Source organism: Mus pahari, chromosome 5, assembly GCF_900095145.1.
Source record: "Mus pahari chromosome 5, PAHARI_EIJ_v1.1, whole genome shotgun sequence".
NCBI classification, from domain to species: domain Eukaryota; kingdom Metazoa; phylum Chordata; class Mammalia; order Rodentia; family Muridae; genus Mus; species Mus pahari.
The window spans coordinates 149,336,157-149,349,509 of record NC_034594.1 but is presented as its reverse complement, the minus strand read 5'-3'; the positions used below and the strand labels follow the sequence as shown (position 1 = coordinate 149,349,509).

At 41.7% G+C, this 13,353-nt stretch overlaps 1 protein-coding gene across 5 annotated transcripts in view; it reads right to left on the bottom strand.

Annotated features, from left to right (window-relative positions):
* Sdccag8 (serologically defined colon cancer antigen 8) overlaps positions 1-13,353 on the bottom strand; it is a 201,120-nt gene that overhangs the window by 78,335 nt on the left and 109,432 nt on the right. For all 5 annotated transcript variants that reach the window (XM_029538445.1, XM_021198898.2, XM_029538447.1 and 2 more), the window contains one exon: positions 1,318-1,445. In XM_029538445.1, coding sequence (XP_029394305.1) covers positions 1,318-1,445 — 128 coding nt within the window. The remainder of the gene's footprint in view (positions 1-1,317; positions 1,446-13,353) is intronic.

The following is a 13,353-nucleotide window of genomic DNA, read 5'->3' as shown; positions in this document are numbered from 1 at the left end:
AATCTACAAAATCTTTGGATTTTTTTCATTTCTTCTGACTAAATGCTAAGAAGAAACTCTACGTGAGGCATCAGGCATCAGGATAGCTGACTTTATAAGTAAATAAATCCTTTAAAGAAATTCAGGTTACCAATAGGTGAAATCAATTTTTTTTTACCATATCTTTAAATATAATATGCATTAAATCCTGTGTAGTTCATTTGTAAATATTTTTTTCTTTTCAATTTTTACTAATGATCCGGGGGATGGGGGAGCATACAGCATACAAAGCAAAATAAATCAAGGCTCTAAAATTAAGCAACATTTTTTCTGGAAGAGACAGGATCAATTAAACTTTTGTTTTAATGGTACAATCAGCGTGGAGTATGTGGTGTAGAATTATAATGGCTGACACTGTCTTGTTTTGACTAACACTGTCTGTGAACACACAACTCAAAAGCGAAAGGAACTACATAACGCCCTGACTGCACACATCAAACTGCCTATTTTCAAAGTGCATTTTACTTTCAAATTAAAGGTAAAGAGTTACTGGCCAACTCAGCCTGCAGAATAGTGCCAACGTGATGAAAGATGGCGATTTTGGGCCAAGCTGCCAGCTGTGGTCAATGCCTTGTATTAGTGAATTTTAACAGCAGTTCTGAGAAGCTGACGAATGCAGAGGATTAAGCATCACTCTCGACTGCATTGGGGGAGGTGGGGAAATCATACAAATGCTAAAAATGTTCGAAGCTGCAAAGATTAAATAAAGGAACATATCAATTTGGAGCCACTGAATTACATCCAGCTGCGACAGTGAATTAAGAACCGATTAATGGCTAAAGCTTTTCTCCAGTTTGGATGCTGAAGCAAACTCATTAGGCTTTTAGAGTAGCTATAATGTGTGTACTGTGGGAACTGTTCAATGCTATTCAGGAGACTCTAACTGTAAGCTCAGAGCATTTCCCGCAGAGCTTCTGATGCTATTTTCTTTATATAACATGTGTGCCTGAAAACCCAGCCAAAAGCAAGCCCTTTGTTTTTCTACTTTGTTGTGGTCTCTCTCAGCTCTACGTTTCTTGAACACAGGTAAATAAACTCATAATCCAGATGGTGCAACAGATGTGAGAGCAGCACTCTCAAGTCAACAGACAGTGGGCAATACTTCCCATTTTCTCTTTTAAACGCTAACTAATATGTAATTCGGAATCTCCGGTGCAGTTAGCATCTGCTCCCTTCGGCCAGCCAAAGGTTACAGGTGTTCCTGATGTCATTTCACAGTAAGGCGTGGGCCTGGCTTGTGAGCAAGTGCCCAGGCTCTAATCTCTCCCGACCACCCACCAGTTTTGTCGTGCTGGGTCTCCATTTGCTGTATCTTCTGTGTCAGCTCCTGTTCTCTCTGCTGGGCCTGAAGGGCTTGGGCCTTTGCTTCGTTGCTAAAGCTTTGCTGAATGCTATCTTTTTCCAGTCTGCAAAACAGAGAGGAGACAGACAGAGACGTAATCTGCAGGTGCACAGACCTCCATCATTCCCCTACAGACCACAGACTGCAGACAGGTAGTAAACTAAAGCAGCAGAAGCTAATCTTTCTATAGTCTCCTCATTCTGCAAGAGAGAGAAAATCCAAAGGACTCTCTCTATACCATGTAGCGCACACACACACACACACACACACACACACACACACACACACAAGTCCAGACAGACTGAAGGGTGACGTTTTAAAAACTCAAACAAAATCATAGCAATGAAACAGTTGTATTTTATAACCTGATTATTTTTATTTGTGTGTGTGTATGTGTGTGTGCGCGCACGTGTGTGTGCATGTGTGCGAGTGTGTGCATGCATGTGTGTGTGCACGTGTGTGTGCATGTGTGCGCACGCTCACACATGCCAATGTGCAGGTGTAAAGATCAGAAAGCACCTTGCAGGAGCTGGGGTTTTTCCTTTAGCCCTGTGGCAGGACTGGAGCCTTTAGACTTTCACCTTACAATCACCTTTCCCTGAGGAGCCCTTGCCAGCCCTGACTGCGTCTTCACAGCACACATGCTTCTGTTCTTTCTGTCTTGTATTATCATCAATCTTTCATCTTCTGGATGGTCGCTGTTTCCTAAGACTGTGAAATTCTAGGAAGAACATGGCTTAATTCTTAGTCTTGGGAAAATTTGCTTTAAAACTCAGCCTCGTAGACTACATCTACTTCTGGTTTCCTTCCAAGATGTAAGCTATAACTTCAAATATACTGGCAGAGGCTGTTGGGAGGCCAGCACCACATGCCTGCTTTCATTAAGTACTTTCATACACCAGGCTGCACACCGTGAATGGACAGCAATGTGAACAGGAGCTACTTCCCTCATTTATTCATAATAAAATTTCCTTTTGGGTCATGCTGACAGAATTGAAGCATGAGGACAACATCCTATTGGTGGCTTGCTTTACGAGAGAACTTCTTTTTGTTGTTTCATTTTGTTGAGATTGATCTCTTGTAGGGAGGGAAGGTGGCCTCAAACTTGCTACGTAGCTGAGGAGTACCTTGGATTTATGATCCTCCTGTCTCTACCCCACCCCTCACCCCCCAAGTGCTGGGTTAGACACATGCACCATCATGCCCAGTGTTGTGAAGTGCCGGGCACTCATCCCAGGGGTTTGTATAGGTTAGGCACTTTACCTACACAGCTACATCCCCACCCAGAAAGGAACTTCCTAAACAAGCTGAGGCTGAGGGGGAGCAAGGCCCTTGTCACCCCAACACTGTGCTCATGTTGCACGCCACATCTGAACCCTTGCTGGGTGGGTTCTTCAAGCTCTATGAGAGGCAACATGAGGGTTTCCTTCAATTAAGGGACTCAGTTATTTCCAACTCTGATCTCCTTGTGGGCATTTCTCATCCATGCTGCTTTAGTTTACTAATTGAGATATTTACTGCCTAGCCTTTGCCAAACTAAAAATAAACAGTTCCATAAAGCTATCACTACCAGTCTATGTACCGCTGTGGAACTTCAGTTCACTGGCTTCTAATTATATGGCAACATAAGGAAAGCCTGTACTGAGATTGGTCAATGCGTGTGGTAGTGTTGTAGTGTAAAGCTCCAGAAGGAAAATACACCCACACCTCACTCAAATGGAATCATCAGGGGTCCACGCTAAATGTGAAATAAGGTCCCTTCTGGTACTTCTAACAACAACACCCCCTGGATGTGCTCCAAGGGCTTGTCTCACACTCAGTTCCAAACTAGTATATCGCGACAAATGGATAGTCAGACGAGGCTACTTTTGCCTCCCCCTTCACACCACGTATTTTCTGGCTAAGGATCACTGCACATGTTTCTTCCTCTTCTTGGAATGCCCCAGCCCACCCAGCCAAGCCCCTATACGATACACACTAGCCCTCTTGGGCTAAAATTCTACCCTTCTTTCTCCTGTTTCCTCTAAATCAACTATTCTGTCCTGGGTGACCTTGGTATGTTCTGTGCCCACCCTATAGTGATGTCATCCATTTGTTATCGGTTTAAATGTCTGTTTCCTTTATAACCTTAAATTTTCTCACCCTAAACCCAGAGCAGGACTCAGAACATAAAAAAATAGGCAGGACATGCTAAATGACTGGATGTTCTTAAGCCCTGTGTTGCGGGACTGGGATGAGGGAGAACTGGAAGGAAAAGGAAGGCAAAAGAGGGAGAGATAAGCCTTTTGGTGAAGCGGGAGGATCTGGTCAAGTCTCTAAGCAGGCAAAGCTTACTAAAGTCTTAGAACAGAGAGCCCACACTAGTTCAGCTCTTAGTAGTACTACTGCACGCCATCGGTCCCGCAGCTGAAAGAACTGACTTGAGAGCCTTCTGTACTCTTCCAGTGAGCGGCCATATCCGAGTCTGAGCACAGGACAGGAGCTCATAACATAAATCCCAGCAGTGGGCTGACTAAAGAAAGAACCACAGACTAACTGAGCTATCTTCACTAAAGGCTGTTCTGCTCTCCCCCAACTGCCACTCTACATAAGAGGGCATCTATGATGCCTTCCATGGAGAAGACTTGGGACGTTGCTGTTTTCTGACTTCCTTCCCCCTTTGCTAGCCCTCCGCTGTTCTCCTTTCTCTTTATAAGATCTTTCTGATTGGGTCAACTTGTCAAGAAATCTTAGATCATCAGATCTGAAAGGAAATCTCACTTTCTTTCATGTAACCATCTCAGTTTAGACCTGAACAAAACACAATCAACTTTGAAAACCCTGCAGGCCATAAACAATTTGAAATCCATTCATAAGTTACACAGTGAATGATTTCAATGAAGAAGAATAAAACTATCTTTGGTCAAGGAAAACTACTTTGTAACACTCTAGAAATAATGTAGTAACGAACCTAAAGAATTAACTAAAAACTACTCAGGTCTTCAAATGACCCACTAAGTGTTTTTCATTCTACATGTGAGAGACATATATATATACTGGGCATCATGCCTACTGAAGAGAAGGCTTAGTGGGCCTGGACTCTAGAAGGGATTTCAGGTTAGACAAAGACAAACAAACAATAACCTCTATGGTATAATAGTCTATGAGAAAGGTAGAGATGGAAAGTTACAAGGTGTAGAAAGCTCAGAGACTAACCCACAGTGCTTGATTACCTCATGAAGACACCCCTCCCCCTTGTAGGCTTTCTCTCACTGGGTTTCTCACAGTTACTGATGGTCACATTATAAAAGCTTATATTTATCCCTATGTGATTCTGCAAACCAAAACTCAAGCAATAGTTGTATGGAATTTCTTAGTAATTATATTCACCCTGGCTAAAAACTAGAAACAACCTAAACGCCTATTACCTGCTATATGAATCACATGTGTGAGATAGCCTAGCCAGAGAGAACCTTGAACCCCATCAAGAATGGAAGAAGCTATGGTACACATGACTCCTAGATGAACCCTAAAAGCAGCATGTGTAGAGGAGTCATATTTACCATGTTGTGTACTTATCACTCTAGACTAGAAAAACATGATGATGGTTCCATGGAGCCAAACCAGGGTAGACCATATTTCCAGGTCCTGCTGATAGGGGAAGGGTGTGAGAGAAGTTTTGGGCTGACAGGAAAGGATCCGTGTCACAACTGTGATATACCAAACAAACACTTTATATACTTCTTACAACACATTCAACCACACCTAAAATTTGTCATGATTGCCACATGTGTCAGCTCATACCTATGGCTCCAGCATTGGAAATTGTTAAGCTCAGCTGGAACTGTCTAGTGAGTTCCCATATCAACCAAAATTGACTTAAGTTTGCTTCAATAAAGCTAATTATTAAAAGAAGCAATACTGTAAAAATGGAACCTCCATAGCTATGATCTAAGAGCTGGCTATTCTCATGTACTCGTCTGTGATACAGGACTGCAGAGTATAGGTCCAGCTGGCCTGGAACTCTCTGTACACTAGAGTGACCTGCCTTTGCATTTCAAGTGCTAGGCTTAAAGGTGTGCTACCATGACAGGATTTTTTTGTTTTTAATAAAAGAGAATAACAAGGACTGATGGGTACTAGTCAGGCTTCAAAAATATGCCAAATTGTCCAGTGTGCTGCTGCATGCCTTTAATCTCAGCACTCTGAGAATCAGAGACAGGTTGATTTCTGTGAGTTTACGGCCTGCCTAGTCTACAGGGCAAGTTCTAGGATAGCTAGGGCTAGATAGATAGAGCTTAGCTTTAAAAAAAAAAAACAAAAAACAAAAAAAACCCAGTAACAGTAACAACAATAATATCCAAGTATACAGTTACTTAGCTCCCCCCCACACCTTTTTCTAGTTATGGTTCTTGTTGACTATATATTCTAAAACATCCACAATGCTATTTATAATTCTATTTTCCATACCACTTATTATTTTAAATTTTGTCATTTTACAATGATACAGAACAAAAGTGACCTGTTAGCTCTTCATAAAGTTATGGATAACCCTCAAGTTCAACAATCAGCCTCCACTCCATCCTCTGTGGACCTATAGTGTTAACAATATCACTAAGTGGTGACTAAGCTATCCCTCTCACCTGCCACATCTCTCCGTAATTTACCCTTGAGACCTGAAGTGCCACTAATGCACATACAATACCTTGGGGTCATAAGTCATCTATTTTTAAAGCACAGAATAGAGCACTTTGTGGCAGTCAGCTCTCTGGTTGATGAAACTTCTAAGAAGCTGGAATCTAGCTTGGTTGTAGAATGCTTGCATAGCAAGTCCTGTCTCTAGAGTCACTACCACTGCCACCATGAAAGAGCATCTACAACAACAAACCTTTGCAAGATTTACACGTTGACTAGCCAAAAACTATTCTGGAAGGAATGAAGAGAGAAGCAGAAGGCAAGAGTTTGGCGCAGGTGATAATTTGGACACCCTGTACCCATTTGTCTCAGACTGATAACACTAATCTTGATCACTTGGTCTGTATCATGAACATGCTTGGAAATGTTTAATGACTGCTCTTATGGGCTAGGGAAGAAATCTTTCATTTGTAGAGTTAAGCAATATCCACTATAGACATTTCCAGTACAACCTGTTTTAAATTACCAGAGACCCATCACTGGCCTAATGGCTGGGAAGAAAAATACATGATTGCCCACATGAGCTGGTATCAAGCAACCTCATAATAGATGGGGTTGGGTGAGCTCTCTAGGATTTCTCCTTTGTAATTAATAGGCAATCTGTTGGAAGATGCTGATATTATGCAAATATCTTATTGTAATAACAGCATCTCATCTACATTGCACATCTAATGATAATGACATTTCTACTCCATAATTCTTTATGCATATTAGTTACTGTGTTACTGTCCTGCATGGAAGAATCTCCTTTTTCCCTGAGTTTACTGATCTCACTTTGGAGTTCTGGATTCATACTGTACCCAGTGCATAATAATCCATTTTGACTATTGATTTGAAGATTCAACTCATCCTGCAGTTGGGTAGTAGAGCCCTGTTCAAACTGGTTCTTGTGTGACAATTCCTCTTTGTCCTTGTATGTGTCAAGTCTTTCTAGGCCAGGATGTCATGGGATCATTTTATATGGCCTTATGCTCTCTTGGAATCAGCATTTGTCCAGGAAGTCCTTTTGTGCATTCCAGTGGAAAAACCAACATGTGTCACTGGGGCATCTACCCCCTAATTTATGTTGCTGTTAGAAAATAAGTGTATCAATAATACTGGCTCTTTATTAATCACAGGAAAAATTTTTTAAATCCTCTTTGATCATTTGATGAGGTAGCATTTACTAATGTTTATTACAAACTAGGTTCTTTCCATCTTTTATATAGCCCTCCTACCAACCCCATTGTATAGGTTGCCTTTTTGTTTTCATTTTACAAGTAAAGAATCTTAAAGGTTATATAATATCTCTCAGTTCCTCAGTTAAAGGTATAACCTAGGATTCGCAACTCTCTGCCTCTAACATTCAGGGATTTGCTTCTCTTCAGTCACTTATATGAGATGCAGAGAAACTACAGAGGGTTAGGAAGACTTCAGTATCTTATCTCAGTCATACACACATGTGAGTCTTATGTATCACATCCTGAAGGTCAAATAATTCTTCCCACTTTCCCATCTGATCCTGTATGTCTGGAGCCATTTCTTCCTAGTGTGACTCTCTTGTGCCAAGAAATATACCAGCCTCTGCAATAACACTGAAAAGTATCATGGACAGTCTCTGCCTTAAGCTGGTAAGACCTCTAGGAAATACTGTTATATACATCTATCTGAAAGTAAATACAAGGGTGCTGACCTTTGCTTGCTCATGAATTTATCTACAGCTCTTGGATGGTGCCAATGCAGTTGTATAGTCAATAAATACTTAATGGACAAATGAGCAGATGAATGAATGACTGTTAGGAAAGCACCCTAATAATCTCCCCAGATACGTGTCTTTTTTACTGACTAGAAAACGTGATGAGAGAAGTCCCATGTTAACTACAGATTTCATTTTGCTTTATCATCATTATTATTCCAAGTAATAGCAACACAAAATCAGTTATAACCTTAGCAGACGGCGCAGTATTTTCCATGTTGGAGATGAACTGAGTGACTTGGCAGTGCCTCACTACTGCCAACAGCGGCTGTGTACTTATATTTAAGTGACCATCCAAACTCTGGGGAGGGGTAACCAGGAAAGACCCAGGTTCTGTAATCTTCCTTCCTTAGTGGCATCCCCCAGCTTTCCTACGATAAATTGCTTTTATTTTCCTTGCTGGAAACTGTGTCAGAACTTTAAGTGCAATGTTGAGATCTGAGCTTCAGATCCAAGCATGAGTCAGCTCTTGGAAAGAAAGCAGAAACTAAAAGGAGGTCAATTTCTTTCAAAGAAATATACACAAAGGAAAGGAAATATTCAACAGACATCTCGGAAAATACATCTCCCTCCAAAAATGTTCTTACAGCAGTTGAAAACACTTGAAAACTCACCTTCAAGACAAAGCAGGTGGCATATACATCTAGATAGTGTCTGCTGGTATTAGACACATTCTAGTGACATTCACTTACAAATGTGTGTGGGGGGGTGCGGGGGTATATGTGCATGTGCAGGTGTGTGCTTATTTGTTTGTTGTGTGCCCTCATACTAGGAAGAACTCTAACACTGAGTTACACCAGACATTTCTTAGAACCAATCTGTAGACTCTGTGGCTTCATCCAGCACACGACTGTGTCTTCTGTTTCACAAGACACAGTCAGAGGCATTGACCTATCTTTTCTTCCAATGAATTCAGATATTTGGAAGGGATACTCTTGTTTTACAGGAAGTATCTCAAGCGTGGGATATTAAGATATTTCCTTTCTCTCCTTTAAAAATATTTGAGATGGCTCAGTGGGTAAGAGCACTGACTGCTCTTCCAAAGGACCTGAGTTCAAGTCCCAGAAACCACATGGTGGCTCACAACCACCCGTAATAAGATCTGATGCCCTCTGCTTGTGTGTCTAAAGATAGCTACAAAGTACTTACATGTAATAATAAATAAATCTTAATCAGTTTGGCGGTTCCTCAGAAAATTGGACATAGTACTACCGGAGGACCCAGCAATACCACTCCTGGGAATATACCCAGAAGATACTACAACTTGTAATAAGGACACATGCTCCACTATGTTCATAGCAGCCTTATTTATAATAGCCAGAAGCTGGAAAGAACCCAGATGTCCCTCAACAGAGGAATGGATACAGAAAATGTGGTACATTTACACAATGGAGTGCTATGAAATTCTTAGAAAAATGGATGGATCTGGAGGATATCATCCTAAGTGAGGTAACCCAATCACAAAAGAACACACATGATGTGAACTCACTGATAAGTGGATATTAGCCCAGAAGCTCAGAATACCCAAGATACAATTTGCAAAACACATGAAACTCAAGAAGAAGGAAGACCAAAGTGTGGATACTTTGATCCCTCTTAGAAGGGAGAACAAAATACCCATGGAAGGAGTTACAGAGACAATGTGTGGAGCAGAGACTGACCATCCAGAGACTGTCCCACCTGAGGATCCATCCCATAAACAACCACCAAACCCAAACACTATTACGGATGCCAACAAGTGCTTGCTGACAGGAGCCTGATAAAGCTGTCTCCTGAGAGGCTCTGCCAGTGCCTGGCAAATACAGAAGTGAAGGCTCACAGCCATCCATTGGACAGAGCACAAGGTCCCCAATGAAGGAGCTAGAGAAGGAATCCAAGGAACAGAAAGGGTCTGCAGTCCCATAGGAGGATCAACCATATGAACTAACCAGTATCCCCTGACCCTGAGCTCCCTGGGACTAAACCACCAATCAAAGAAAACACATGGTGGGACTCATGGCTCCTGCTGCATATGCAGCAGAGGATGACCTAGTCAGTCATCAATGGGTGGAGGCCCTTGGTCCTGTGAAGGTTCTATGCCCCAGTATAGGGGAATGCCAGGGCCAGGAATCAGGAGTGGGTTGGTTGGGGAGCAGGGGAAAGGGGTTGGGGATAGGAGATTTTCAGAGAGGAAACTAGGAAAGTGGATAACACTTGAAATGTAAATAAAGAAAATATCTAATAAAAAATAAATAAATGAATAATAAATAATCTTTTAAAGCATTTATTTTTTTATGTATGTGTGCCTGTCTGAACGTATGGCATGCATACGCTGGTGCTTGTGGCCAGAAGAGAGTATCAGCTACCCAGATGCTGTAGTTACAGGCGGTTGTGAGCCAAGTGACAGTGTAGGTTCTGGGAACAGAACTGGGGTAGTCCACAAGAGCTGCAGGCTCTCTTAGCCATGGAGCCACCTCTGCAGCCTCACAGGAGGACATGCTCAAGGCCACCTGTACAACTAGTTAACTAGCAGGGCGGGAAGGAGACCTGTCTTCCACCACCAAGTCCAGTGCCCTTTCCATTCCACAACACTGCCTTATATACAGGGGACTAGTGTTTCCTCAAATAGTGTAATGCCCATCCAGCAAACACTTAGGCAACTTCTTTATGAGAAACACAAATGTACCAAGATGTGCCAATACACAAAGGACAGACCATGCCCTGGAAGAATTTCTAGGGTAGTCAACAAAATAAACAATGTTTTTATTCTTTAAAGTGCAAAGCTACCAGAGTGTAGTAAGTATCGAAATAGGGCTAAATTCTGACTCTCTTACTCAGGTCCATGAAAGAGGAGTGAGGGAGTGGCTAGTGACAGAGACGGGTAATGCCAGGAGGCTTATACAAGTAAAGACTTAGTCTGAGTAGAACTTGAACTTACAAAGGCTGGGGAGAATACTGTGACAATCCAGTGGGTAAATACAGTGAGTGGCCAGCATGTGCACAGACCCATGGAAGAGGGGGTAGCCAGGTGCCTGTGGAAAACCGAAATCATCTGGCACATTCAGAGGCTGGAGTGTGTATGTTGTGGGGTAGCAGTGAGCAGTTGGTGGAGGGGAGATTACTGAAGAAAGATGAGACTAGAGATGGAAGCAGGAGCCAGAACTTGGAGCTATTTTTAAGGCCCTCATCCCGAGGGAACTAGGGAGCCAATGTAGGGTTTTAAGCAGGAGAGTGTTGTGATCACACGCGTGCTTGAGAAAGATCACTCTGGCGGCAGTAAGGGGACAGATGGAGGAGGGACAACATTAGAAGCAGGGAAGGCACTTATTACTACAGCAATAGTAAGAGCAATTTCTACAACGGCTTCTTCAGATGTGGTAGGAACCACAGGTATACACTTAGGCTAAATGGCCACCAAATGTGCACTTGACTAGTTTTATGTTTCACTTTCTCTCATTGGCCCAGGGCAGGAGTGGGTGGGTGATGCATTAAACAATTGTTGGACAAAGTTACCATGAACTGTGAAGCACTTCTATGGCCTTTTAAAGTACCATGTATCCAAAGTTCCACACTAAAAAATGAATACAAATCTGCTGCTACATAAATAAGATGATTTTTGACTTTGCATCTTCACATCATCAAAAATTCCTATTTTTCATCCATAATTTGTCCATGTAAGATTTATCCAAGTCTTTGGCTCTATTTATGCTTTTTTTCCCCTGTAAAATATCAATGTATTCAGATATCAATCCATCTGATGAATAACTTCAAACCAGGCCCTAATGGGATCATTATATGGCCTTTCTATCACCCAATAAAGGATGTACATCATACTCAAATAATATTGAGCACTGAATGTTTCCTGCTCTGCTATTAAAATCTTAAATTAGTTTATAGGATATGAAACCACATAAAAAAGATTTGTTAGCTATTAAATTTATTGATAAATTTATTGGCAAACAGCATGAATTATTATTGAGTAAATTTTTGTAATAACTTATTCATCAAATATGATAGTAATGCTTATTAGTCTAGAGTGTCAGGACAGATATGAGAGCACAGACCACTTGCAGTAGAAATGTTTAAAATATATTGACTATTCTAATGCTTTCTTAAGCAAACCACACCAAATTCAATGTTCACTTTCAATACTTGGGAGACATTGTGTCACTCGCCCACTATAGAGCTGAGAAGTACTACGCTTCCATGAGAGGCAACAGAACTGTCTCATTCAATATGACTTTATGAATGAGAACCCCGAGGATGACCAAGGTGAAGTTCCATGTTGACATCACAGTCCTGAGCAGAGCCAGGGCTTAAGCCTGGGCCCAGATGTCTTCTGGAGCTCTAGTGCACATCCACGGTTCAACACACCTTCCAGGTACTCAATGCTGGGGGGGGGGGACATTGTGTCACGTGCCCACTGTCATAGTGAGGTATATGCTGCTCTTGCCTTGGTAATTAGGATGTCAAGATTTGACCTTTTTTTCTGCTTGGCTTCGGAACCACGCTGGTGACAGCTCTGATCTCCGTTCTCCAGTCTCCTCTGCTTAACACTGCAGGGGCTCAGTGGTCTTCCACTTCCTCTCACCACCTCGCTACATCATCCCTCGTGCTACATTCTTCTTCTGTCTCCATCTTGATGACCTGCTCCTTTGTCTATCCCAAAGTTATTTTCCAACTCTCTTCTATATTTCTACTTGTTAGGCATGTCTCAAGAAGAAGAATGTGAGCAACTGAAATTCCATAATACCCCTGAGAACAGTGGTGGGCTTTCATAGTAGGGCTATGGCATTCCTTTGAACACAGGAGGAAGAATTTAAGTAACTAGGTCTTGATGTCTACCAGGCTTGGCACCAGAGTCCCTTGTCTGTTAGCTCTGTGCCCTAAGGAGGTCTAATAGCCTACTCAATGGAAACAAACAAACAAACAAACAGGGTCTTTAATAGTACCTTTCCTTATAGAACTATGCAGATATTACACATACAATATTTTTGGTTTAATGATAACATAGTAAGTTCAAAAATAGTAATTAGTTCAATCATTATATGTATTTATTTCTTAGAAGATGACTATTCAAAGTGAAGAAGTAATTATAATAATCTCAATGATAATCAGTCTGAGGAAAATAAAACCTTCTGTGTTGCAGCTAACAGCTACCTAGGGAAGGTGTGTTGAACCGTGATGTGCACTAGAGCTCCAGAAGACACCTGGGCCCAGGCTTAAGCCCTGGCTCTGCTCAGGACTGTGATGTCAACATGGAACTTCACCTTGGTCAGCCTCGGGGTTCTCATTTATAAGTCATATTGGGATTCTGTGTGGTCTCCACATGAAGCAGTTAGCACTGTCCAGTCTGGGTCACCATTTAAGGGCTGCCTAAATCTGAGTAATGGTCTAGCATATAGTTGTTTTCTTTATCAAAGTTATTTTCTACAACTTCTAACATGTCAAAAATGGATAAGCTCTAGAATCTTTGTACTATCATGCTGATACAGTCTATCTGCTCTTTTATCTTATTCCCCCTCAAGAGATGGTATACCAGAACAGGAATAGTCAAAAATGAGGCTTGGCTACAGCCAACAAA